We start from the raw sequence: 26,712 nt of genomic DNA on the forward strand, positions 1-26,712 counted from the left end.
TACGTTCCCCATCTCTTGCATGTTCCGTGCATATAAGCATGTAATGCAAAAATTGAACATTATTACTGTATAGAGGGCCAAAAACACAAAGTGGGCGGAGCCCACTCAAAATTATCGAAAGTACCCGTCAGTGACCAGGGACCCACACCATGAGGTAGGAAAGCGCGAGCGCTTTCCGAAAATGTATAGTTTATGATATTTGAAAACTGGGAAACATTGTTTTCGCATCGGAATATTATTCTTTCTTTCTTTCTTTCTTTCTTCTTCTTCTTCTCGGGACCAACCCCCCTATTTTTCACCCAGTGAACATTGACGAAAAGTCACAAAAATTAGCACACCTCTAAAAATCGTGCCTCCCTGCATTCTGGCTATTTCCTTTTTCTAAAATTAAAAAAATTGGCGCGTCAGCGCTCCCAAATGTACCAAAAATGCATTGAGAGATGGGAAATGACCCAAAAAAAATCTGATCGTAGAATCATGAAATTTGGCGCAGAGGTAGATGGTGACAAGAGAAGTAAAAAATATTATTACGGCAACGCCGTCCGCCCAACCAAATGTCGGCCATATTGCTTCAAAAATGGCTAAACATGACTTCGGAGTTTTTCCAAACGTCGTACTTTTACAAACTCCTCCCAGGGCGTTGGCCCTAAAAAGCTGAAATTTGGTGAAAATGCTACTGAGGAGTGGGACATCAAAAGTTATCCAAATTACATTGATACCTGTCACGGTCTCTGTGCGGCGAAGCCGCAAACTGTAGCAAGAATTTCAGAAATCTCCCAAATTTAACATTTCTGCCGTTTGCGCAGATAAAGTCCGAATTGCGTCAAATTAGAATCAGTTGTTAAACTCTTTGCCCTAAACCTACTTGAAGTGAAATAAATTAATTTGGAGCCACAGCGCCCCCTACAGATTTTATATGGAGGTTAAATATTTAGTTTTGCGAAATTATATGAAATTTGACACACAACTCAATTTTGGCATCCCCATCAAAAAAGTCAATGAGACCCATGTCATAATTGTTATGGCTTTGCCGTAACGATGACCGAAACCTCCCATGTTATTCCAATGGGGAAATCGCCAGAACATGTTTACACTTTAGACTTTCACAAACTCCTCTTAGGGCGTTAGACATATTAACCTGAAATTTGGTGAGACTCATCTTCAGGGGTGGACCATCAAAAGTTATCCACATTTTTATTCAAAGAGTCACGGTGTCTGTGCGGCAAAGCCGCACATTTTGCCAAGAATTCAAAATAAAATAGCTTTTTGATGGTAAAACAAAGGGGAGAAGATGTGACAGCGTCACAGATTCAGCAGTAGGCGTAATAAAAGGACAATTGGGGCGCGTTAGCGCCCCCTCCTCTTGCGGCGTGGCGGCGGCGTAGCGAGGGCCGATCATTGCCGCTTGCGGCTATATTTATACTTATACTCCGGAGCGACTTATATGTGATAATATTTGTTATTTTCACATTTTCCACCGCATTTCATATTCCAGTGCAACGTTTTTTTTCTACTCTATATCGCATTTTTTTGCTGGTGCGACTCATAGTCCAGAAAATACGGTAGTGGCTACAAAGAGTTAATTTTGACTTTGAAATACAATAAGCTGCCATTAAGTCCTATGTGCAGGACTCACCACACATCACAGTGGGTCTATGGATGATGGATTTTAATAGACACATGATGGCTGAAGAGGCTCTCTCCATCAGTGAAAAGAAGGAGTAAAACAATTGAAAATGAGGAGGTGCACTGTGCGTACATGTATCCAGACCTTTATTGGCGCAGGAGGATGTCTGCTGATCCATTTCATACGACTGGACTGCCACCTTACCTGGTCCATAAAGCCACAACGAGACATTGATGCCTCCCACAGAAGGAACCGTGGCCTCAGCAATATCTTTCGGTCTGCAGCATAAACTCAGCATATTGTGACCACACAGGACTGCGGGCCTCTTACTGAATGAAAACGGCGTCACGGGCAACAGGAAATATAATGCAATGTACTGAAAACATAAGGATGCGATTTAGTTAATCATCTCGAATCTACTTCATCAACAGTAATACAAGCTCACAATTGCAGATAAGTGGTTACATTTTGCTTCCCCGCTGTTATAAATTATGGCAATAATAAAAAATGTTGAAAGGCGAATGGAAAATAGTTCACTGCAATTTTCATTTTTGTATATTTGGGTTGAATTGTCTGTTATCTTTTATTACATTTCAGCTATACGTGTCATTAGTGATGTCAAGATTATCCAGCTATCATGATTATTCAGCACACAATTTATCTGTAAGCAGTAAAAAAGAATAATTGTGACCATTTTAGAAGCAAAATCCAGTATTTTTAACTATTTCACTGGCAAGAACATTTGTCATTCAGACGGTTTGAGTTCATAAAGAGTCCAACTTGAAGAATAGTAAGTCTTGACAATCAAATGAAAGCACGCTAAAGATTTCACGGTCATTCGCTCATATGTTTGTAAGTATTATTCTTGTATCTTGTGAGTATTTGGGAATCATTCCCACAATAATCGTAGCGTGTTATCATGACCTCCCCGTACATTTTTCACAATCTAAGAAAAAACACAACCTTTTGAGTTCAAAGAGAGTGCAGCGCTGCTTCTGTGCTTTCTGCCATAGTCAGTTCAAACAATCCCAAATAATACCGCAGGCCAGTTCATACATCAGAAAACGGCAAGTAGCTTTAGGTCATCCTGTAATCATATCTTCAGTGGCTTTCCGGAGCACAGTTTGTTAGAATGCTGAACATTCATCTCATGACTAATAACAGCCCGTGCACTCAGCTCTCCGCATTAGATGGGAAGAAAAACGCCGGGATCAGTTGTCGTGGATTGTTCACATAGTGGAAAAATTAAGATATACATGCATCAGAGGCAAAGCTGCATTATGGGACATCTAAAGTGATATGACTAAGCCCCAACGGACACGTGACACAATTAAGGATTTATATGCCAGGCTATAAAGACATTACCATATGAAGTTGAGTTGTAGGGAACGTATTGCGCCGTCTTATTCCTCTCTTGCCTTCTCTTTTGTCACACTTAATCGTGCGTAATCCACTTAGTGTCATATCAGGGAAAAATGGAAAAAAAAAAACATGACAGGAATTCTGCTCCGTGGAAAGTAGCACCTTTACTCCAGCCATTGAAGCTCTCAGTGGGAAGGATGATATCGTTTTTGTTTCAGGGCTAAGCTTATCACAATGGAAATTATCTTTGTGGGAATGCATTGCAAATAACACCATAGGCTTTCCATGCATTTGGCCAACAATAATAGGTTCTTATGTTGATTTCCACGCCTCGAAGGTCTGATAGGGGCAGTTTTGTAAATAAATGCTTTGAGCCTGAAGTGTTTCAGTTGCTTGTCTTTTGAAGAGAGGCAAAACAAGTAATAATTGTGAAATATGCCCCAAAAATAGTACTTAGAGACATAGTATTCTTTTTTTTTGGTATTATGATCAATATATGATGATTATTTTACATTCTGTTCAATGTAAACCACAATATTGATTTAAAACGGCTTAATAACCAAAAGAGGACTTTTTGCTTCCTGTTGAAAACTGCAGAATTAATAAGCTCTTCACAGTAACAAGCAGCGGATTATGATTAACAAGTTATTTTATTTTGAAAAGTGACTATTTAGAGCCGGACATATATCACGGAGTCTTTAGTTTCCATATAATCACGTAAGTAAGTACAAGGATGTGGGCGGGGAAAACAGAAATTTTGTGAACGCCCGAGCCTCAGCTGCAGTACAATTCAGGATTACTCAAACGTGCATCAATCAATCAATCAATCAATCACTGTTGTAACAAGGTAAAGGGCTCATTAAAGTTGAATTTACATAATGTATCCCCTTTAATGTTCAAATGCTGACCTATAAAACCCCAAACCTCTCAAGACAGTTCCTTTTGTCTGGCCATTTTCAAACCATGCATGTGAAACTGAAGTACGGCATTATGATTTTAGAAAAATAAAGTATAGTCTGTTCTTCGTCTGGCAGGAAATTAACCCTTATCTCGAATGAATAATGAATGTCAGGTAGACCCACATATATATAAAAGCCATCCGCTGAGATGTGCAAATGGGATTTTCTGGTTACCAAAGGCGTTTTACAGGCATAGCAGTATTGATCAGAAAACCATAGCTCAAGCTTTCATCAGGCTAAGACCACAGTTAATACACTCGCGTCACTAAAAAAAAACTGATGGGGGAGAATGTGCCGGGATTTGATGAATCGCTCCCTTCTGCACCCGTCCTATTGTCATGTCCCAGCTCAAACGAAGAAGGAAATAGTGTCGATGCAGGAGGGCTGTTACGGGACGTTACGTTTTATCCACACGTTGATCCCATCCGACCCACTTTGCAGGTAAGAAAAAAGGCAGCAGCTAAATCATTTGAGGAGATGTTTTACACGGGGAATTTTGGTTCATGGACATTCTTAAGCATTAAGCTACACTGAAATGAAAATAAACTATTGACACATACAATAGAGCCATTCCAACAATGATGATGTGAACGTTTATCTTGTTTTCTCAAAAAGATACATACTGTAGATAAAGTACCAAAAGGACATAGTTGGTTGGTTTTTCTAATAGACATTACAGAATGTTCAAAATGTTTGTCGAAGGATGATGGGTTTGTTTATGACATTCGACATTCTTGATTACAAAAACATGCCATAGCACAATAGGACAAAGCACTGAGGCTGAAGATTGTCTTGAGAACTTGTGCAACATAAATGTGAGCCTTGTACATAATATGAACACTGTCTGGTGTTTGTGAAAGCCTGCAAGAAAAATACTGCAAAAAAACAAGGTCTCGTATGCGATAGACTGGATCCACACAGCGCGATCCCATCCAAACCTTTTTTCTACTTTGTGAAAGAAATGTGAGTTTTGGGACTTTTTCATTCATGGCAAACAATGGCATTAAGTTCCATCTCCACCGGTGAGACTGGCCGGTTCATGAAGAGTAACACTGATGAGCACAGCATGGCTCGAACACGCTGCACTCTTTTCAACTCAGGCCACTTAAAGCTTGACGGCACAAAAAGAAGAAGATTAGCGACAAAGTTGCAAGCACAGGGCAAACCTTAAAAGTGCTCCGATGCCATTAAAAACCTGGACTGAAAAGAAAATGAAAGCCGGGCAAAAGCAGAGGTGACACTGGTTTCGTACGGAGAGAAAAATGCTGGGCTCTTTGATATTAATGCGAGTAATTCTTTGAAAGAGTCGTCAGAGTGGAAACGATTCGCTTCATTATCATTGATAGCGAAGTTTCAATGCCATTGAATGATCAAAGATGTATGTTTTTCCCAATCTGTTACATTTATAAATGGGAATAAATCTACAGAAGGGGTTTAGCACAGGTAATAAATTGTAACATTGCTCTATGTCTTAAAGTAATACAATAATACAGTACAATACAAGCTACATTTACATTTGTGACAAATTATGGACATCTTGAAATAGAATAAAAACTAAAACTAAAACAAATAGTTTGTTCACTGGTTTGTCAATGTTGTTTAATTAGCAGTAAAAAACAAACAAACAAAAAAACGGACCAACTGATGCATGCCAAGTAAATAGTATGGTAGAGAAGAACACATTGCGATGCAGAATGGGCAGCCTAAACTCTTGCCCGGACATTGGTTCACAGTTTTATCATGTCATAGTCTTGTGCACCACAGTCCAAATTGCAGAAATATGTTATGGTGACACAAGTCTTTAAACCCCGGAGCTTGTCCCTGTTGACATCTTTTGGCTGACACTAAAAATAACTCCAAAAAGCATAATAATAACCTTCAGTGGATTATGCTTGCTTGACGCATCTTCCCTTTGCACTTCTTTGGCTACATCTTTCTAAAGGCAGATTTCCTCTGAGGCTAAAGACTTTGTGTGGAAAGGTAAGGATTAATGCTGGCGTAAAGGTGCGGGTCAACACAAATAGATCCGTTCCTGGGGTGATCCATCCACTTCCCGGTTAACTGTCCGGTAAAGTGCTTAATGCAGTGGCCCCGGGAATAATATTTACTGCAGCGGTCTGTCTCATGTCGCTGAGCTCCGAAGGCCGCTTTAGTGTAGGTTACATTCAACTGAGTATTGATTATGCATAATCACTTTGTCTCCCCTTGACTTTGCCTGGTGGCTCCTGTAAGGTCACTGCTGTAAATCTACTTGAAGCTAAAGCTAATGAAAGGGTATTAATATGGGCTCCACAGGACCTTCTTACAACTTATATACACCTTACCAATGAGGTTTGTGGACAAACACTGGAATCTGCAGTACAAAACGCCATCTTCAGGGACTATTTTTTGAAGATATTTCTCAAAAAAAAATTCTAATGCTTTTAATCAAGCCAATGTATTAAAGTTCCATGACTAAAGTCTCTTGGATAGTGAATATGTAATCATTTTCTGGAATTCAAATTATAAGGTATAAGAGTCAGTTCACATTTTGATTTGTAGGAAAGCCAAGAAAACGTTATAGAAAATTATGAATTAACCCTAACATTTCTAAAAGAGTAAAGTTCTTCCAGAGAACCCTATATTCCATATATAAAGCAGTTATAGCTACTATATAGTTATAGTTCAGCTCAGAGATGAGTCAAGGTCATGTGAAAGCATTCAGTGACATTAGAATAGAGATGGAGTAGAACGTCCTGGATATCTATTATGTAGCAGCGCGTATACGTTCTAATTGCAGTGCAATAAAGACTAACTGTGCTAACTTTAAAAGATTGGATTTTCATCTCGAGTTTAATTCAATAAGAGCACGTCCCGGGTATAGTGCTATATTCATACAGCCTTGTGGGGAAATGGATAAGGCACAAACTGAAGATCCTTTTCTGTTTATCCAGTCTTCGGTACAAAAAGGAAATGTATGATTCATAAACCAACAAGAAAAGCTGTTGTACAAATCCTCATTCTCATTACGAATGTTTTGTCAGGATTTTGTTGTTAACAAATGATTTACGATATCAAAACTTTCTGACTAAATCAGTCGTATTTGTATGCATTTGGAAATGTACGTTTAATGCTTGAAGTAACATTTGGATGCAAACTTGCAATTATAATGTCAATCACTAACTTTAAGGTTGTCGGAGTTGGAAATCATACAAAGTAAATTAAAGAAAGTGTTGCATAAATGAATAAAATCAAGGAGCTTCTGTGTCAAGATTATTCCTCTTGAACTGCTCAGCACAGTCTCCACTATCTGCGGTCAAAGCGTTGGTGCTGCTGTCTGAAAGGTTAGAATTAGGTTGTTCTCATCAAAACCCCTTTTGGGACCTAATCAGCACAAATCCAGTATTAATAGAGCTCTTATATCCAAGATTTTACCTCAATCCTGCAGACAGTTTATTCCGACCTATGCTTATCTGCACACACCAGTAACATACACTAATGTCACGCTTAAAATCAAGACATTGTTTAAAGCCATTTTGGACGGCCAAATGAATCTATAGAGTAGAGGTCAGTAATATATTTAATTACGATGGCTCTCGCCACCCGCGCGACCACCTTCCCGCGCGACCGCCTTCCCGCGCGACCGCCTTCCCGCGCGACCGCCTTCCCGCCTTCCCGCGCAACCGCCTTCCCGCGCGACCGCCTTCCCGCCGTCCATGTTTTCTGCTGCGTTTTATGACATACCAAACGACGCTCAGTAATTCACCGTTGATTATTGCGTAGTTTGCGATTCAAATAGTAGTTTGTCCTGACAAATTGCAAAGTCATGCTGAACGCAGACCTGAGCAGGGAAAAAGAGAGAGAGCCTCTGTGACCCGGGACTTTTCATTGATGTTCAGGGGTTAAAAATACCCAAGTTGTGGCAGAAAGAATAAAGTCTAAAGAATAAAGTCTAAAGAATAAAGCCTAGAGAATAAAGAATAATAATTATAATGCTAATGCTAATGCTAAGACCGCGTCTTAGCATTAGCATTAGTGTCTTGAGGAGAATATAAACCATGAGTTTCAAACAAATCAGACAATGTTGAGTTTTTCACACAATGGGTAGGGGGCGCTATAGAGCAAATTTGTAACATGGGTATTAATTATTTCCAATCGTAAAATCATAAAAACGTATTAGTGAGTGAAATATGAGCTCCGTAGATCAATTCCATTAGGCGTGAAAAAACAGGAAATTAAGCCTTTTTTTAAGGGCGTGTTACGCGGAGACCGTATGGAATATCAAAATGTTTTTTAATATTTATTAAATTTCAATGTCTGTAGATGCAAAAAGTGCAAACTTTGATTCAACATGGCTGACTTCCTGTTTATCATAGAGCGATGCTGCCAGGTGCGTTTTACTCGTCAAAGGTCAGAGGTCAAAGGTAGCTCTATCACTGTCCCAAGTTTCATGTGCCAAGACCAAAGATTAAGCGTTTCATGTTTTTTCTTTTTTGAACTAGTCGGAACTGTTGCGACGGGCGTTCTCGCAACCTCCATTTTATTGGAGTTTGGACCGAGCCGATCGCGTCTATGTCCCCATGTGTGACCTATGACCCCATGTGGGACATTCATCAATGTTCAGGGGGTCAAAAATGCCCGAGTTGCGGCAAAATGACCATGAATAATAATAATTTTGCACTTTTGAGAGTATTTTATTTCCTTTGACACTTCAACTTCAACAATTACCTTTAAGGACACGTTTTAACAAATTTAACACCTCAAAATTCTGATTCATGTTATCAAGATACTCCCCAAAGAGATCTTGTGACTCATTCTTGTAAATATCGTCCAGCCTACAGAGTAATTGCAAAATGATTACTCTTAATTATATAATGTTTATGGTATTACGCACCTTTGCCTGGATTTGAAACGACATGCTTCTTCATAATGTTCTATATATTTGTCGGTGTGCTTTTCTTTTTCATATTCTATGGATCGCCGTGTAAGTGTCTGATATAAGTTTATGATAATGATGATGCATAATGACATAGAATCTCAGCAACCGTGGCCTGGAGAAAACTATTGTGCGCATGGAGCACAAGAAACGTCGCACCCGGTCTCATCACTTTTTTGACAAAGTGAGTGTTGATTTATAAAGAGCTTTGTGGCAGTTAGTGACAGTAATATCTAGAATGGCATTGAAAATGTAATGGCCATGGTGAACTGAACCCTGAGGAAAAAAAAGAGATATTAGCTGGACTGTAATGATTTTTCAAAGGTTTTTTGAACCGTATTAATCATCGCAGAAAAATGTCCATAATGGTTGCGGATACATAATATGAGGCACCATTAAAAAGACAGTTGGTTTTGAAAAGAGACCATTGCCGTCAACTCTTATGCCGTCGTTGTAGAGCGAAGTATTAAGCGGCTGAAATAAATCGTTTTGCTATGAATACAATACTGTGTGGCTTGATTTACAACAGGTGAAAGCAGAGGCCAATGTCAGTAAATTATAATTTTATTTTATATACTTTTGGTTCCCTTCAACACTGTAGTGGACACAAATATACAGATCGAACTGAATGTGTGAATCATCGTGTGTCTTATTGTGGAACTCATCTTTCTAATTTGTTTTTGGGATACTGCAAGTCCAAAGTCTTCACACAAAAAATCAGACCATCCAGTGCAAAAAAAAAAAAAAAAAAAAAAAAACCTTTGAAAAGAAATCATGAGGGTGATTTCACAAGCTAATTATTTCAAGTCTGAATTAATTGTACAAAATTTTACCTTTTTTATCCCAAAACAACATTTGATTTAGCCTACTTTGCCATGAATCATATCAGTGTGCAACAGGTATATATAAAAGTAAACAGGAGAAATGACCCCTGCTTGAAGTTGTATTACTTACTGAGTTCATTAGTAATTTAAGCGCTTAGGTCCCACTGCTGTAATAAGCAGAGAGCAGCCAGATCCTCACAATGCTATATTTTACTCAATTCTAATTAATTAAAATTGCCATAAAAGTTGTTAATGTTTATGGGCTGTATAATTCAGTAGTTCCCCTTTGGAATATTACTATTCTGCTCATTTTGCATTTAGGGTTTGGAAAGGAGATTGAAATGTGGCTGTTTGAGGGAAAGCTGTGGCCATATATGTGTAATTTCAATTTGTCAGACGCAAAAAACAAAGTTACAAAATAACTGTGACATGTAACCACCTGCTGCTGAGAGTTCCATTTAGATGCAGGGCTGCAAATGTGTGCATAGGGAAAAGGTGGCAGTTTAATCAGTGTAAATAAATGTCCGCTGTGCTCTTTTTACCATTGCACCGTTGGATTTTTTTTTATTGCAAATCTACATCATACCTGTGAATGACCTATTTCAAGAACAGCCCTCAGATACGTCGCTAGTCTCTGTGCAGCAGAAATATTTGCAAAAATGGCAGAGCTGTTTAACAATCAAACATGGAATACATTTTACTTGAGGAGACCAATCAACCAGCTCAGAGATAACACACCATTAACATAATCTGATCTAATCATATGTATTTTTTAAATCTAAGAACGTGTCCAGTTACACAAATGAGTCATTTCCATCATTTCCATTTTTAAAGCTCCTTCAACAGTGATTTTTCAGTAGCAGCTGGAGGCGTGTCATGTGTGCAAAGGAGCAGCATGTTAGTATAAAGTCTGAATTTGAATGCACGCGCCATCAAACCTGTAACGTGTGATCACCGGTTGAACCCTACACTCCACTGGTTTATTAAAGGGCAGGGGCTGCCATGTGTCACTTTGAATAAGTCACTGATCCGGCCGAAGAAGGTAAACTAAAACAATCCTAGAATAGCACTGGCCTTGCAGTACTAGGTGGAATGACGAGAGAGACCAGGGCACAGAGCCGGTACCTGCCATCGGGGCAAAGACTGGGCGTGGCAAAATGCAGGACCAAAAGATGTAGAGACAGTTTCATCCCAACAGCTATTGTCAAGTTCACTCGGCGCAATTCAATTCAATTTATCTATTCTTTTTAATTTATGAATCCATTACGTCTGTGTTTTTATACTGTGTGCATGTATTTTTGATGTCTCTTAATCATCGCAAACCAATTTACCCAAGAGCACAAATAAAGAGACCGAACCTAATCTAATAGACTTCACACAAGAGAATCTACAAACTAGATGATGTAAGTTTGTTCTATACAGGTTATGCACTGACATTATTTTATTCAAACTGAAGTGGAAGAACCATGGGCTTTTTTTGGACAAACATTTGTCCGTGAAGCTGTCGTTTCCCTCGAACTTTAAACTGAAAGTAGTTCCTCCGTTGTTGCTCCAACTATGTGAAGCTTAGCTTGTTGGCTAATGGCAGGGGGGAGATTAATGCTGTGTGGGTTCGGGACTCGGACCTGGGAAGGACATTCTGTGAAACGTTGCCAGAGTTTCCAAAAAAGAATTCTGCAAAGTGAGGCTGTTCCGGTGAGGACAACTGGAATGCAGCATTAGACAGGAAGTACTGACGCTAACACTGAGCTAGCCAGGTGCTGTTGTAGAGCCTTATTATTTCCCCATTATTATGATCTCAAAGCCTGTGTCAGTGATAAACGTGTTCCTGTCCTTTATCTGGTATTCTACCATTAGCCAAGTTGATTTTGTTATTTTTCTCTCTAGATGCCAGGTACAAACTATATATGTAAAGTTGTAGACGTTTATATTTGTTATTAGACTGTAGCAGTGCTTTCACATTTATGTTGCGTTTTGAGCTCTAAGGAGCACATTTCACTACACACCATTGACACGCAGTTTTGCCACTCATTGCTAAAACGTTGAATGTTGTGATGTCACCTGCATAACCTCAATTGTTCTTGAGTTTGTTTTTTTTTGAAAATGGGTCTCTTTGACAACAACAGTGTTCTGTCGAAGCAGCCAATACAATTTCCCCAGCATATGTCACAAACATGGCCCTTTTTCACACAACATGAAAACAACGTTCCTCTTTCCAGCATCTCATGTCAGCACGTCAAATCTCATTTCTGGCAGTGTCAATGACGCATCAGGTCAGCGAGCCGTGCCTCAGAAACAACACTGGAGCGGCGGGGAGCAGGGGAATCTCCTATCTTGTTAACACCAGCCTACAGATGCTGAAGGCACAGAGAGACATATAGTAGCTCAGCAACCTTCCACTGTACTCCTGTTACTGTCCTGAAAGGAATGTGACACGCAGCCGCATACAGACTATTGTGCTGAAGGTAACGGCACAAAAGAGAAACAAACAAAGAAATATAGAGCGTCAGCCCTTGCAGAGCACTTGACGGCCTGCCTTCCGACCTCCATGTACTTAAACGTGGAACAGCAAAGAAAAGAGGCTTTCAGAGGTGGTGGGACAGAGCAAAGGCCACGGTTAACAGTAGTTCATTAAAAAATAATGTGTATTTCAGTAGCTTGGATCAAAAAGGAAGTATGTTACATATCTCGGGTCCTGACTAGAACCAGGAAGTACCATCACATTAGTCCTGTTCTCAGGTCTCTACACTGGCTCCTGTGGCTCAGAGAATAGACTTTAAAGCAGCTCTGCTTGTGTCTCTCCATGGCCTAGCACCAAAGTACATCTCAGACTTGTGTGTGCCACATGAACCATCTCGGACTCTGAGGACCTCAGGGACCGGCCTCCTGCTGGTGCCAGAGTCAGGACCAGACACGGTGTATCTGCGTTCCAGTTCTATGGGGCAAAGGTCTGGAATAGTCTTCCCGAAGTTGTGAGACAAGCCCGCACCCGTGTTTAAATCTAAGCTAAAGACTGTTTTGTGCAGCCGCGCCTACGACGGAAATACTTTTACCTGGGTTTTAATATTCTAAATACCACATTAATTTGTTTTTCATTTTTTAATTATCTACTTTGACATACACTGTTTTATATTCTTAGAAACTACACTGTGTTTTTATTTTACTTTTTAAAATGTGTTTTAACATTGTAAAGCACTTTGAATTGCACTTTGTATGAATTGTGCTCTATAAATAAATTTGACTGATTGATATACAGTATATTGATGGCAATGATGATTATTTCTAGTTTGAATACTGACAACCAAAAGTGTACAAAAACAAAGCGGAATTACACTCAACTTACACTCTACTTACCCACCATACAAAGATGACACAAATCGACGTCCCACTTTAGCAAATATTTGAATCGTTTTTAAATGGATCCATTTTGAGTGCCCCCTCTTCTCACACCAACTGCATTTATATCTTATTTCCCTGTATCCAGAAATCCTCCATTTGGCATCCTTTGGGCTACACTACCTGGGAGCTCTAACCCAGCAACCTTTAACTGATATATTCTTCATTTATTTTAAAAAGATTTTCTGCCCCACAGACTTTATTTGACAGGACAGCTGTAGCGTGAAATTGTAGAGAGAGCGAGAGAGAGACAGACAAGAGATATTTAGCAAACAGTCAAGGCCGTGATGGTAACAAGGGATGTGCAATGCTTTAAACCACTACACCATCAGTGAGCGCCGATATAATCTTAATCCTTTTAAAACGTTCTTTTTAAAACATGAAAACATTCAACAATAAAAGTGCAGTATTGTTATTAATAGTATGCATTGTTTCTGTTACTCCAAATCAACAAAGGCAACAAACTTAATGTTCATCAGCTTTGGCGTTAAGCTCTTTGAAGCCAATTGCGGTGCTTATTGAAGCTTCAAATATCCCCAAAACGCTCAGACAATGTGACATCTGCTTCCCTTCTTCTTTGTCAGAGCGCAGAACCCATCTGCCCTGTACTGTATGTCCTAAAGCAACCCAAAGTTTTAAATGATGTTGACGACGTTTATGCAAAACAGTGGATTTTGGGCACATCATCCGTCAGATTGTCCCTCATCTGCAAACAGCTGGGGCGAACCGAAAGGCCACTCAAATCAGTCACTCTGAGTCTCATGTCAGAGGCGCAGACACCGCTGTCGCCGCTGACAGTAGAGGGCTGTACGTATAAGAGTATAAAAGGTTCCACAGGCTGCTTTGAATGGCTGATGAGGGGAAAATTGGTGATTCATGCACAAGTGGAGCTCAGAATGACCTAAAACATGTTATTGAACAGACAAAGCCATTGTTCAACACAAAAACTACTACAATGTCAAGATAGGAGTCTAATTAGCCTCCATTATAAAGCTGCATAGCCTGGAGGCACAAGTAGAGCTTAAATAGTCAAATGGTTTTGTACTAACGTTGGGTCAGAGTGAACAAGTCAAAGATTAAATTAGATACAGCTAAAGGAGGATTTCCAAAGGCTAAGTTGATACAATAAATATGTTTTGTTAAGACAGTTGCTGGTATGGCTGTACTCAATATTTCTACGCGTATAAATACAGAGCATCATGATACAACAAGAGTCATTATAATTTGAGTTCTTCATTTCTTAACCTAAAGACTGTTGCATCTAGACTGAATTTGAGGAGCTGAATATGTGACTTGTGACTTGATAAGACAGTTTTATTCTGATATTGTGAACATAGAATTTCAATGCATTTTGTTATTCTATTTAATTGAAACATAACTTTAATACCGGTATTCAACACGTTACATACAAATAACACTGGTTCAAAGAAGAAAAAAAATAAAACTGCACCTCAAGCAAGACTTTTTGGTCTTGCGTTACTCTTTCTTCAACATACACACAACCAAGCAGAGGCGGGAAGTCAATTCTAGTGACTTTTTACTTCTAATATTTTTACACTACATTTTTAACCTATGTATCTGTACTTTCTACTCCTTACAATATCAAAAAAGCCTTGTTACTTGCGTGCACAAGAGCGTGTCCGCAAGTTTAGCGGTAGAGTGGCGCTTCCCTTTTTTTCCTTTCACTTCTCACACATGAAGTGGGATGAAATATAAGCCGGGTGAACGTAAGACCGTGGCATGAACCCGAGAAAAACTGGAAGAGAGGGAAAATAAAGGGACAGGAGCGAGCGAGGCACAGAGATGAGAGAGGAGGAGCGCGTTCACGTGGCAACGGCCAAGGTAGAAACCGCTGCGTTGTTGACCACACGTGTAAGATCAGCGCGTGGTCCAAAGACAGAGGCAGGAGAAAGAACAGAGCAGGTTTAGGCTCCTCTAGGATATCATCATTCAAAAGAGCCAACTAGTGTCACACACGCTATTATTTAATTCAACCTTTAGCATCAGGAGTTAACGAGCTAACATGTTTTACAACTTGATTAAAGTACAGTTTATCTTAATTTATTAACTGATTTATTACATTCTTAGACAGCCCAATCAACTAACCCATCAACTGTATGTTTTTACAGCTTATTACCACTGCATACTACACAGCAGTATGGTGCATACAATGATTGTGTCCTTAACCTAACTGGCCTCTTATGCCTGCAAACACTTACACATCATAAAGAGAGTGAGTGTGCTGAATGGTCCCAAAGTACTTTGAGTACACAATGATTGAACACAAGTGTTCAATTATTAAATGTCTATTTATTAATGTACATGAGATAGTAGAAACATGAAATTAATGTATTAAGGCGCTGGTACAGCTGGCAGCCCGGTGTAAACGCTCTCTCTTCTTTCTCACACTTATTGTGCTTTATCTCCTATATTTTGTAAATATAGTTAGTATATTTTTTCTATTTTACTGTACGATAGGGACACGCGCTGGAATAGTTTTTTAATTCAACTGTTTTTGACTTTTTTCGGCTGGATTTGAGCGTTTTTCGTTGCGTTCGTTGTGTTGTTGTGACGTGAGCTAGCTCCGAGCGAGCCCACCAGCCCCCCCCCCCCCCCCCCCCCGCGCCCTCCGGCCGCGCTAAAGTACGGCGTGTCGTCGGTACACGTTTATATACACGTTTATATACACGTTTATATGAAAGAGGAACTTCACGAACGATCGGGACACGCACTGGAATCGCTTTAAATTAACTTGTTTAGACTTTATTCGGCTGGATTGAGTGTTTTCGTCGTGTCGTTGCGATGTGTCTTGGCTCTGAGTCCCCCGGCTCCGGCCCCGCCCCCCGGCTCCGGCCCCGCCCCCCGGCTCCGGCCCCGCCCCCCGGCTCCGGCCCCGCCCCCCGGCTCCGGCCCCGCCCCCCGGCCGGCGCCGTACCGCGTTTCCACAAAGGAGGAACTCATGAAACTGCGGAGAACAGTCGTCTTACCCGGAGATCGTCACGTTATCCCGTCGCAATACTGACCTAACTTAATACTGATGTGCAATTCTGTCGTATGTGCAATTGCTGTTGGAATTCATGTGCAATTCATGTGCAATTACTGTGAAATTCATGTGCAATCTATGTGCTGTCGTGACACATATTGATGTGCAATTACTGTCGTGATCACATGCAATGGTATTTATGTATTTATTTGTCTATGGGAGTTTTTATTTATTTATAGGAGATCTTCTACTGAAAGTGTTTTTCAGACTTCCTATAAGTGATCTGTTCTTCTGTATCTACCTCTGTATCTACCTGCGTTGCACCAATGAAATTTCCCCATGTGGGACAATAAAGGAATATCTTATCTTATCTTATCTTAAGTATTATGAGGTTTTGACATATACACAAACTGTAGAATGTAAATGTTTTCCCCTCAAAGTTAAAGAAGACATAATTTATTTTGAATCATCACAATCGCAAAAAGTACTGAGCAGAATGTTTTCTGACCACTCAAAAACAACACCACCACATGATTACTCATAACATGCATGAATCAATCAATCGAAATGCAACTCAGAGTGAGCTGATGATGCAGGAAAACAGTTATAACATGTAAAATCTCTCTAATTGTTGATTTGCCATAATAAGTCCCCTTTAAAGAGCTGTGTGTCCTTGTAATGGCGCATGCATAATACAGGCATGTGCGTATCTGTGCAGAAAGGTGTGAAGATCTGACAGCCTGAAACGCGTCACACACTGATTTGCCTTTTTGATTAAGGCTATTTTAAAATGCCGTCTTTTCGCAATGAATTATTTCCGCGGATCATACGCCGCCATCTTCAGCAGAACCTAATGGTGGTTCAAAAAGACACGTTAGATTTCTCAGATTCATATGGTGCCCTGACCCGCGGAGCTCATATAACTGAACATGCACATAATTATTTTATTTCTGACCAGGAGGACGAGCACAGATAGCGGGGGTTTGACTGTGTGCCGGTGCCTCCATGCATTATTGATGACTGACCTCCACCAGCTTGTTGGCATGTTCGCGGAACACCTGGGCGTACTCCTTGACCTCCTTCTCGTTTCCGCTCTTAGCTGCCTCGATGAGCACCAGAAGCGGGACGTTGGTCTCCAGGAACGAGTCGGAGATGTGGTCCATCACCGCCTTCCTCAACTAGAACACACAGAAAGGTCATAATATTAATAACAGTCCTGACAACGGTCTCGTTCAATTACGTCGGCCGGCGATTACGCGTCACCCGCAACGGTAACGACTGTGATGTAGGGATATAATGGGGTGAAGGATATTGAGGAAGACACGGGGAAAACTCAACGCTCAGAGGGGGAAAGAGAGTGAATCGCTTGTAAGGTGTCATTTTTCCCATAAGGCCATTTTACTGGGCCAGACTTTGTGGCGTCTGTCTTTGTTTATGGAATCGCTTTTTGAATCAAACTGGCAGGGGACAGGGTGTTTTATAAGACAGTAAATGGAGCCTGATGTTACTCAGTATTATATGTGATGAGATGCCAGAGGGGAACAGTATAGAAAGCACAAAAGACAGGTCCTTTATCTTACACAAAGTGGGAGTTGGTCACATGAGACTAGTGATGGAACAGACTAGAATACACTCTGGAATAAAGGCGCAGGGTCACAAATCACGCTCCTTCTCCGATTCCTGTGGATAGCTCTTTGAGATCCCAAAGCTGCCGTTTTCTTTTGAGTTTGTGTTTTATACCATTTAGTTTTCTGTCTTTTCATGATTTTATTTCATTTGAATTGATCACTCCAAACACCTCAAAAATGATCTCTAAAATCGGTCTATATTAGATTAAGGTAAACCCTCAAACAAATGAAAGTATAAGTGCAAATGTTTTGGTTAATTGTACACTACCTGTCCAAAAACAATAATAATTTGAGTTGTCATTGAACATTTATCTCAATGTATAATACAAACTAATCCATAGGACATGGTTCAACATGCAAGTTATTTGTTTATAGACAGAGACACAACGGTTGGGTCTGGGTGTCTGATTTGTAGAAATCATAAGTGATTCCCTGTATTCTGGTGAATTTGAGATACACTATTGTAGCAGGACACAGCCCATTCACTTGGTTGCATGATGTGATTTTATTTTTAGTAACCCCCCGCCCTGTTACCCCCAGGCCCTGAGTTTCGCTGTACAGCCCCTTGCTCTTCACATCTTTTCTCTCCTTCCCTGTGCACTGGGAGGCTTCAGGTAACACTCATGACTGCAAAACGTTTTTCTCTGCCAAACTTGGGTTTCATGTTGTAGGTAAATGTATAATTTGTCTTTTGCAAGAACGAGTTTGACTTCACGGCGCTCGCGCTTCTGTGTGTCGGTTCTGTTTGCACTTTCATTCATTCACTCGTTTGCATCATTCTCTGTGAATATGAGGCTGATTAACATAAAATAAAATATATTTTGTAGCTTGACAGCAGCAGAACGAGGCTCTGTGGCTGTCATTTTCCTCAGTGGCCCTGAGCCGCCAGAGCTAAATGCAGTTTTCTTTGACTCCCCCAGACCCCCGAGACCCACGTGTTGTGCCTTTGCCTATAAACAAATAACATGAACGTTGAACCACGTCCTTTGAGTGCCTTGAATTTGGAAAAGAGCAATATAATATATAAATTCACTGTAATAATAAAATATTAGTTTGTATTATATATTGAGATAAATGTTCAGACAACTTACAGTTTGTCCCGGACAAAATAAGCTATATCATATTTCAGAACATGAGTAGCTCACGCTTCTAGTAAAAGTAGATCCCGGAGGCAAAAATGTTGGAGACCACTGGTATAAAAGGTGAATTCAAATAAAAAAAAGGCCATAGTACATGTTTTTTTTTTAATAAAACAATGAACACCCAAAATAAACAATTGCCATCAGAGAAAACAGTGTGTCTGTATAGTTTTGATGCTCATAAATGTTGATGTTTTTAATTAGCAGCACAGATGTGGGTGATTTATTTGACTTTGAAACCAAATGTTCATAATTAGATGTAAAGCAAACACAGTGACCATATTTTTGAATAAAAACAGCTAAAGGCGTAGAGAAGTCTATTAGTGCTGAGTGACAGGGGGGAATTTGTTTCATATTAACAAGAGGAAAAATGCAAGTCTGACAGACACACTTAAATGACCTGCAGCAATTACAAACTTAATTGCCAGTGCAAGGAGTGAAGGGGAACAATGGTGAATTATGGCCTCCTAAGGGCAGATAATCCATCACTCCAGCCTGGGACGGAGAGACTAGATTTGGCCAGTCTAGTGGACATGACAGCTCTGCAAATGCTGTAAACAACCTGGAGTCGGCACCACTGTTCCCTGGCTGATTTGTGCCGATGCAAACGCCACGGAAACATCCCGCCTTGCTCCTGTAACTGATAAGCATCAACATTGAGTCAGACACAATAGCTCAATGTAGTATTTTTTATTTTTGGTAATGCTTGACAAAGAGCAACACAGCCAATGGGTGCTGACGCACGTAAGGTTGGCTGTCCATCAAAATGTGAACACGAAGAACGCCCTCTGGTACTAGGCCATGCAACTAGGCTTTCTTAATTCCTTTTGTCTTACGTGTGGTGCATAAAGAAAGCAAATGGACTATTCCAAATAGATCATATAATGAATAGATAATATCACAACACTGTGTTCAAAAATTGACTCCCCCTGTGATGTCATCAATGTGCGACATGCCATTGAAAACACAGCCAATTTACACAAACTGATAAAGGTATTTTTGGTGGTATAATGGCATTATTTTATGTAGGATTTTGGTTCTTGTTTTCAGTATGGTTGCTAGGTTGTGGAATTACCTCTACCCTATGTCATATCTGCTGCCCATGTCCGACCAGGAAGTACAATTATAAACGTTTGTCATACTGGGGACAAATTGGCAAAATGTTGAGTCAAATCTGAAATATAATTGTGTCTGAAATATAATGCAACATGTCATATAATCTTTAAATGCTGTAATCCAAAGGATGACCTGCAATGTGACGAGGACACAGTCACACAAATGTGATGTCACATCATAGCACAAGTACAAATATCTAAAATTAAAAGTTAAACCCAGAATTGTATAATTCTTGTGAAGTGAACTGATTTGTTTTTCTAAATATTTTTTATATTTTGCTACACAGGCTCATCACACCACAGGACAGAAAAAAATGTGTTTTTACTCCCAAATATCAAGTACACAATAGTGAAAAGCCTTTTTTGAGTTGTGGAGTATGTAATTTGAGCAGGACATACATATCATCAGTGTGTAACAGCAGAGGACGTAGGGATCCTTATCGGGGAAACAACGGGGGAAAAGTGTTTCCAATGGCAAATTTGAGTGGCAAAATGATACAGACCAGTGATTTCCCAAGCCGCAGCCGCCCTCTCCTGCACCATCAGCATCCTAATGCCCACACACCACTCCCACAGAAGCAAAAAATCCATCTCGCTTCACATCCAGCCTCCACCCCCAGTGTCTGTAGTTCACACTTAAAGGAAATAGACTGCAGATTCCAGGGGCACTGCTCATTACAGGTTAGTGGAGCTGCTATTTGTCTTGTAGGGTCATGCGGCGTAATAAAGGAGCTTACTGTGAACGGGCAACTTTGAGTTTTAATATTCCGAATTTGCCATTGAAGGTTAGAGCATCATTTGTGCTGATGCTTCGTGGGTTTGGAGGATGCTGGTGGCTTGCTGGCAACACGTAGTCGAGGGAGCTGAGATGAATCACAGCAGTAGGCCAGTGCTGTCATGACGGATATACACAGGTATTGTAGATACCTGAAGAAAACAACAAAGGGATGGGGCCAACAAAGCAGAATTTTCACGCTTTTAACTCAACCGTAGTTTCTTTTATAGCCTTTTGAGAATTTCAAGCATCTCAGGTTCACTAAAAGCAACACTAGTCAATGGGATTTTGGTATTTGAACAGTATCTAAAAGGAGACAGGATAATTTATCTTCCCTAGTGCCATGGATAAACCTAATAGTCCACATTAATCTGGGCTATATCACATTCAAGCCAGGTACTATGCTAACCGGCTAATGTGCGATTACCAATACAACGATAAGCCCCGGCTGATGTTGAAAAATGAAGTCTAGTTTTCACCTCCTTCACGGGGTCGTCGTCCTGTCCCATCACCAACAACACCCATCTTGCAATAGTCAACTACATATTATTATTTTATTTTTTTTATTGGAATGCCCTTTATTTTACTGCTGGAGAAAGTTTTAACATGCGCTCCTGCTGTTTTATAGCTATACAATCGTGCCAGAACCTAGGATGGCATTGCCGTCATATACCAAGGACACATCATATCTTATCAAAGTTGATATAGTTTCAGTCTTAGGATCTGGCAACCCACAGAGAGGAATATATTCTGCTTTCTGATGAGAAATAGCTTTCTGGATAGCTCAGACTTGTCTCGTCACTACTTCAGCTCCTATTAAATCTCTATAGTTTTTGTCGAAAATAAACTGATACATATTCAAAGATCAGGCAGTGGACATCAAGAGTGTTTATACAGGTAGGTATTTTTGCTCATTTTTGAATATGAAAACATCACCACAAACACCACAAATCTTTAATATTGTATTTGTCCGTTATTTATACCGTATTTTCCGGACTATAAGTAACACCTTTTTTCATAGTTTTGGCCGGGGTGCGACTTATACTTATATTTATACTTATATACTTATACTCCGGAGCGACTTATATGTGATATTATTTGTTATTTTCACACTTGAAACCTTATTTCATACTACAGTGCCACTTAAATATATTTTTCCTTCGCTATTATGCATTTTTTGGCTGGTGCGACTTATAGTCCGGATAATATGGTATATTAGGTTTCAATATAAGTTAGCATTAGCTTTCAGACACAAGCACCTACTTTAATTAACACAGAACGCTCCTCCAGTTAAGTATTCACTTTATTTGTAACTTAATTAGTACAAGTCTGTGCCACACACTCTGCAGCGTGATCCTTTGCCGACTGAGCAAAAAACTCCACAGAGATATGATAGGAGCAGAAGGGGTGACGAGAACACTACTGAATCTTTAACACATTAACATTTTAGGAAACAGAGCAGTAATATCTATGAAATATACCCCCAAAAAATAGATACAACAACAAAGTGGCTCCATCTTTAAAGCTCTCCGTTTCTCCCAGTTATTTCATCCTGTTCACACAAGTTGAAATTACTACCACTGTATTACGTATTCCTGGTAGATCTAACACTAAACTACAAAGATAATGTGTATGCTGAAACAAATCTCACAGTTGCTCCATCAAGACGATTCAGGAGGCTTCAAAAATAAATATTAATTTGCTATGTTTGTTCTGTGCACCTGCTGTGCGCCATGTGACACCTGCTCGGTTTCAAAAACCGATGCATTAGGGGAAGAAATTAGTTGGAAATAAGCAGTAAATATATGTTCAAATACAAGTGGCAACATATGCTGATGTTCTAGTTTTGCAGTTGATACATGCACGCTGAGACTAATCCCCCCTTCCCAGCTTGTTCATGATTCTGCTGAGACGAAATAGCTTGAATTTTGGGGAATATTTACAGTCGCTTGTGTTGTGATTCTGAACGCATCGCGGTGGGTACCTTCAGGTCTGCTCTGCGACGTTTCTGATTGAAATGTCAAGAGCAATCACAGTCTAAATGGTCGAGAGTCACAGCTGAGGAAAAACAGCCTGGGCAAATCAAAAATTAAGTAATAGCTCCTCTATATTATATCTATCAATGGGCAGGGGACGATTAGTGAGTGGCGAGCAGAGGAATGGAAAGAGGAAATGATAGACTGTTGATCTCCAGGCGAAAAAAAAACGAACCGAAAACAAATGCATCTGATATTGTATCCAAGAGCTTTTATTTAATGCAGTGCGGAAAATGAAGGGGCGCAGCATTCGAGTGTTTACATCCTCAAAGGCATGAGAACATAGGCACAGAAGCATTACTCACAGCAGAATCTCGGGCAGTTCGCTCAGAGTAATTGGCCGGTTGTATTAATCATGAAAGGCATTTTGTTACGGATTTTGAAAATAAAAAGGGCATGTTGATGTGGAATGTCTCCTAGCTACAAACATACTACTGTATTCAGACAGATCCACAAACTACTTCTAGGTCAGAGATTTGCTTTGTACAGTATTTAAAGGCATCAATGCTGCAAAATGAATGTTAAAAAAATGAGGATTTTTCAATTATTAGAAATCATTAATAACTTAAGATAACTTTGAAGTTCAAACTAGGATACATGCCGGTTACAACATTTATAATTGTGTAAAACATCAAAAATAACAACCCCAAAGATCCTCAGAATATGCATGTATTTCAAAATAAGATATGCATTTACAGGGGCTCTATAAAATTTTTTCATTTAATAAAGTAAAATTTGTAAATACAAGCTGCTATTACAATCAAACTAACTCCATTATGCACTGTCTACATCTAATTATAGAGTGTTGTATTCTCCTAAAACCAGGAAGTGCGCTGTTAGCATGCTGGTTATTGTTAGTTTTACCGTAACAACAAAACTCGCACAAGCCACTGAAAGTTGTGAAAAGCACTTATAAATTGAAAGATTATAATGCTCAGAAGATTGTAATGCAGTATTTAAATGTAGAGAAAGAGAACAATTAATTAATTTGTATTACAATATTACTGTCCCAAAAATGTACTCACATTACATTTGTCGTTTGACAAATTTGTAGTTCCCAAATGTCTTCATAATATTGTAGTGCATAGTATTATCAAATAATCATAGAACTTACTGTACTTGCATAGGCCTACTGTGTTTTATAAAACATTTTTTCATAATATACTCATAAATATAGCCTTTATACTCTTAGACCCTTACCCACAGTTTGAGAACCACTGCTGTAAATCAACTTTCACCTTGCACTTAACTGAAACAACAAAAGGAAACATTTTTGTCCTGTTCTAGGACACTTTGGAGTTAGTTAGGATCAGTCATAAGTCTTAAGTTTAGCTTGGTGCTCGTCCTTCTCGTCGCTGCGTAATGAGCAGTTCACTGATGCATGTGCGCTATTGTGATGAGAGAGAGGGGAAAATGCGTGGACACGACCGTCACGGCGCCACGAGTCGCTGAGGTAGGACTTTTCTCCATAATCTTTGCTGGGCTGTAAGTGGGATGTGGGACAGGAAGTGTGCGGGTAAAGAGCATTGGGAGGAGTGAAGGAGCAGAAGCACTGGAGCTGATGGCACAATCCCTGCTCACAGTGTGCACCGCCTGGAGAAGCCACGGGTGCGCGCCAACAGCATGCACCATAATATAATGTAACTCTATACTACTCTATACTTCTACTATATACTCTACTCTATACTTCTGTAGCACGTACCTCCCAACACTGACAGTACATAGTAGAACTTCAACATTCACCCTGCATTCAACTATTTCAAGAGACTCAAGTTCAAAGCCTTAACTTCCTTAACAGTTTATGCACAGTTCAAGTCCCATCTGAATCTGATAGTTCTTGTGTTGACATATCAATGAAGAGTTGCACAATGTCAAAGTACCAGTCTGGCATTTACTGGCCACAAGGACAAGTATAAGGTGAAGGTAGCTGAGCTTTGTCACTATTGTGCTACTATATATCTCTTGGTCTCTTAGAAAAAGAAGAACAAGCATTTTCAGACTTTCTATTATTTTTCAGGATCCTCGGGTCATTACGAGTTTGGGGTATTTTGCCCAATTGGCCCCCAAACTACTTTTGAACCAAACTAAAGTCTATAGTCACATGATGCAGCAACGCAATATTACAGAGGTTTGTGTATATACATTTCTATTAGATAATTTGTTGAAAAAAATGGGAATTAATTAAATTAGCCATGATGAAATTGGTTCAAAAATAGCTCAGTTGATTTCAATATATTAAATATTATCTGAGGGCAATTTTATTTGTGTATCTTTTTAATGTCTGTGATTAGGGGGAATTAAAAATGGATGGTGTGGTAAAAATTGGATGTAGCAGAAAATTACCCTTTAACCATTCTTTGGACAGTTTGTGACGGTTTATAATATTTTATTCTAGTACTTTTTTTCTCCCCGGACTATGGCAAATAAAGTATTAATAAAACACAAATTATGAGCTTATTTAAAGAAAATATGAAAAACTAAAGGGCAAATGACACCCCACTTCCACTCATCTCGTACTGACTGAATGAGCAATCCCTACATAAAATCTCCTTTCATCACAGCACTTTTACAAATGTGTTGACTAAACCTCGCGAATCATCCCGAGTTCTGAAGTCTAAACCAACATTTACAGCTGAAAAGATGTGTGGCAGCTGCTGCTCCTTAACTTGATAACCCCAACAATTAAAAACAGCAGTACCCATCAGGCTGCTAATGGCAGGAATGGAAATGATTCCGACATCCTAAAGCTGAAACGTAGAGAGAAAGAGTCAGAACGAGAGCGAGAGGGGGAAGTTGCGAGGCTGCAAAAGCGCTGTGAGGAATCCTGGGATCCACCATCAGTCAAACAGAGCCCAGAGAGATGATCTGACAGATGCATCCGTTAGTGACGGCACGACAGGGGGTAGAACACATGGCTCTTTTCCAACTGAGGCACTGGTTTCTTACTATAGAAAGCTAATTAAAGAAAGACATTTGGAATCCTCACTATAACCCTTTACAGCATGATCATTTTACCTTAGGGCATTTTCAGGAAATTTAATTACATTCAACATTTTTCATATCAGCTTTGACACGGTGCAGTTTAGATTAGCAGTATTATCATATGACTTTAATTTAAACATTAAGATAAGATAAGATAACCTTTATTTGTCCCACAAGGGGGACATTCCAATTATATTGTGGCTAAAGGTGAGAACCCAATCCTCTTCGCACCCGACCCCTATAGATACCTCTGTGAGTGGTGCTTCCACAGGAGGTCAGAACCACATCATCATTTCGGGATGAGCCCGAATGGGCCCCATGGGCAAAGGCCCGGGCCCCCAGGTGCTCACATTCAAGGCCTAATTCCATGCTTGGCTCCCTGTGTCATACTAGGTGACTCTGTGTTCCAACTACAGAGGGACCACACTCCTCAGCCTCACCGGTAAGGTCTACTCCAGGGAGAGGAGAGTCCGACCGATAGTCAAACCTTGTGTTCAGGAGGAGCAGAGTGGTTTTTGTCCTGGTCGTGGAACACTGGACCAGCTCTATACCCTCCATCGGGTGCTCAAGGGTTCATGGGTGTTTGCCAAACCAGTCCACATGTGCTTTGTGGATCTGGAGAAGGCTTTCGACCGCGTCCCTTGTGTTGTCCTTTGGGGGGTGCTCTGGGAGTATGGGATCATCATCAAAGCCCAATGTGACATTTTTTATGCACAGACAATGTATTTTTCCCAAATCGTGCAGCCCCATTCGCTCTTGTGTCATAGTATCCCATCTACACCTGGGTCTAACGTGTTTGTGAGATTTGGTCTTGAAGTAGCCGAGTTAGATTTACTGAGAGAAAACCTTTCGATTGAGCCCAAATGAACCCAAATGACCCACACGACTTTAATGTGTCCTGCGTGCTGTGAGAGCCACCAAAGCACCTGTTGTGAGTAGAAATGCAGTGTGAACCATGGGATATTCCTATC

General features: G+C 40.0%; 1 protein-coding gene across 1 annotated transcript in view; it reads right to left on the bottom strand.

The window, feature by feature from the left end:
* ctnna2 (catenin (cadherin-associated protein), alpha 2) overlaps positions 1-26,712 on the bottom strand; it is a 308,211-nt gene that overhangs the window by 89,266 nt on the left and 192,233 nt on the right. The window contains exon 9 of the mRNA XM_072463897.1: positions 17,092-17,244. Within this exon, the coding sequence (XP_072319998.1) occupies positions 17,092-17,244 (153 nt within the window). The remainder of the gene's footprint in view (positions 1-17,091; positions 17,245-26,712) is intronic.

This window comes from Eucyclogobius newberryi, unplaced genomic scaffold (assembly GCF_026437365.1).
Source record: "Eucyclogobius newberryi isolate DKJ021-1_F unplaced genomic scaffold, fEucNew1.0.hap1 SCAF_4, whole genome shotgun sequence".
Lineage (NCBI taxonomy): Eukaryota > Metazoa > Chordata > Actinopteri > Gobiiformes > Gobiidae > Eucyclogobius > Eucyclogobius newberryi.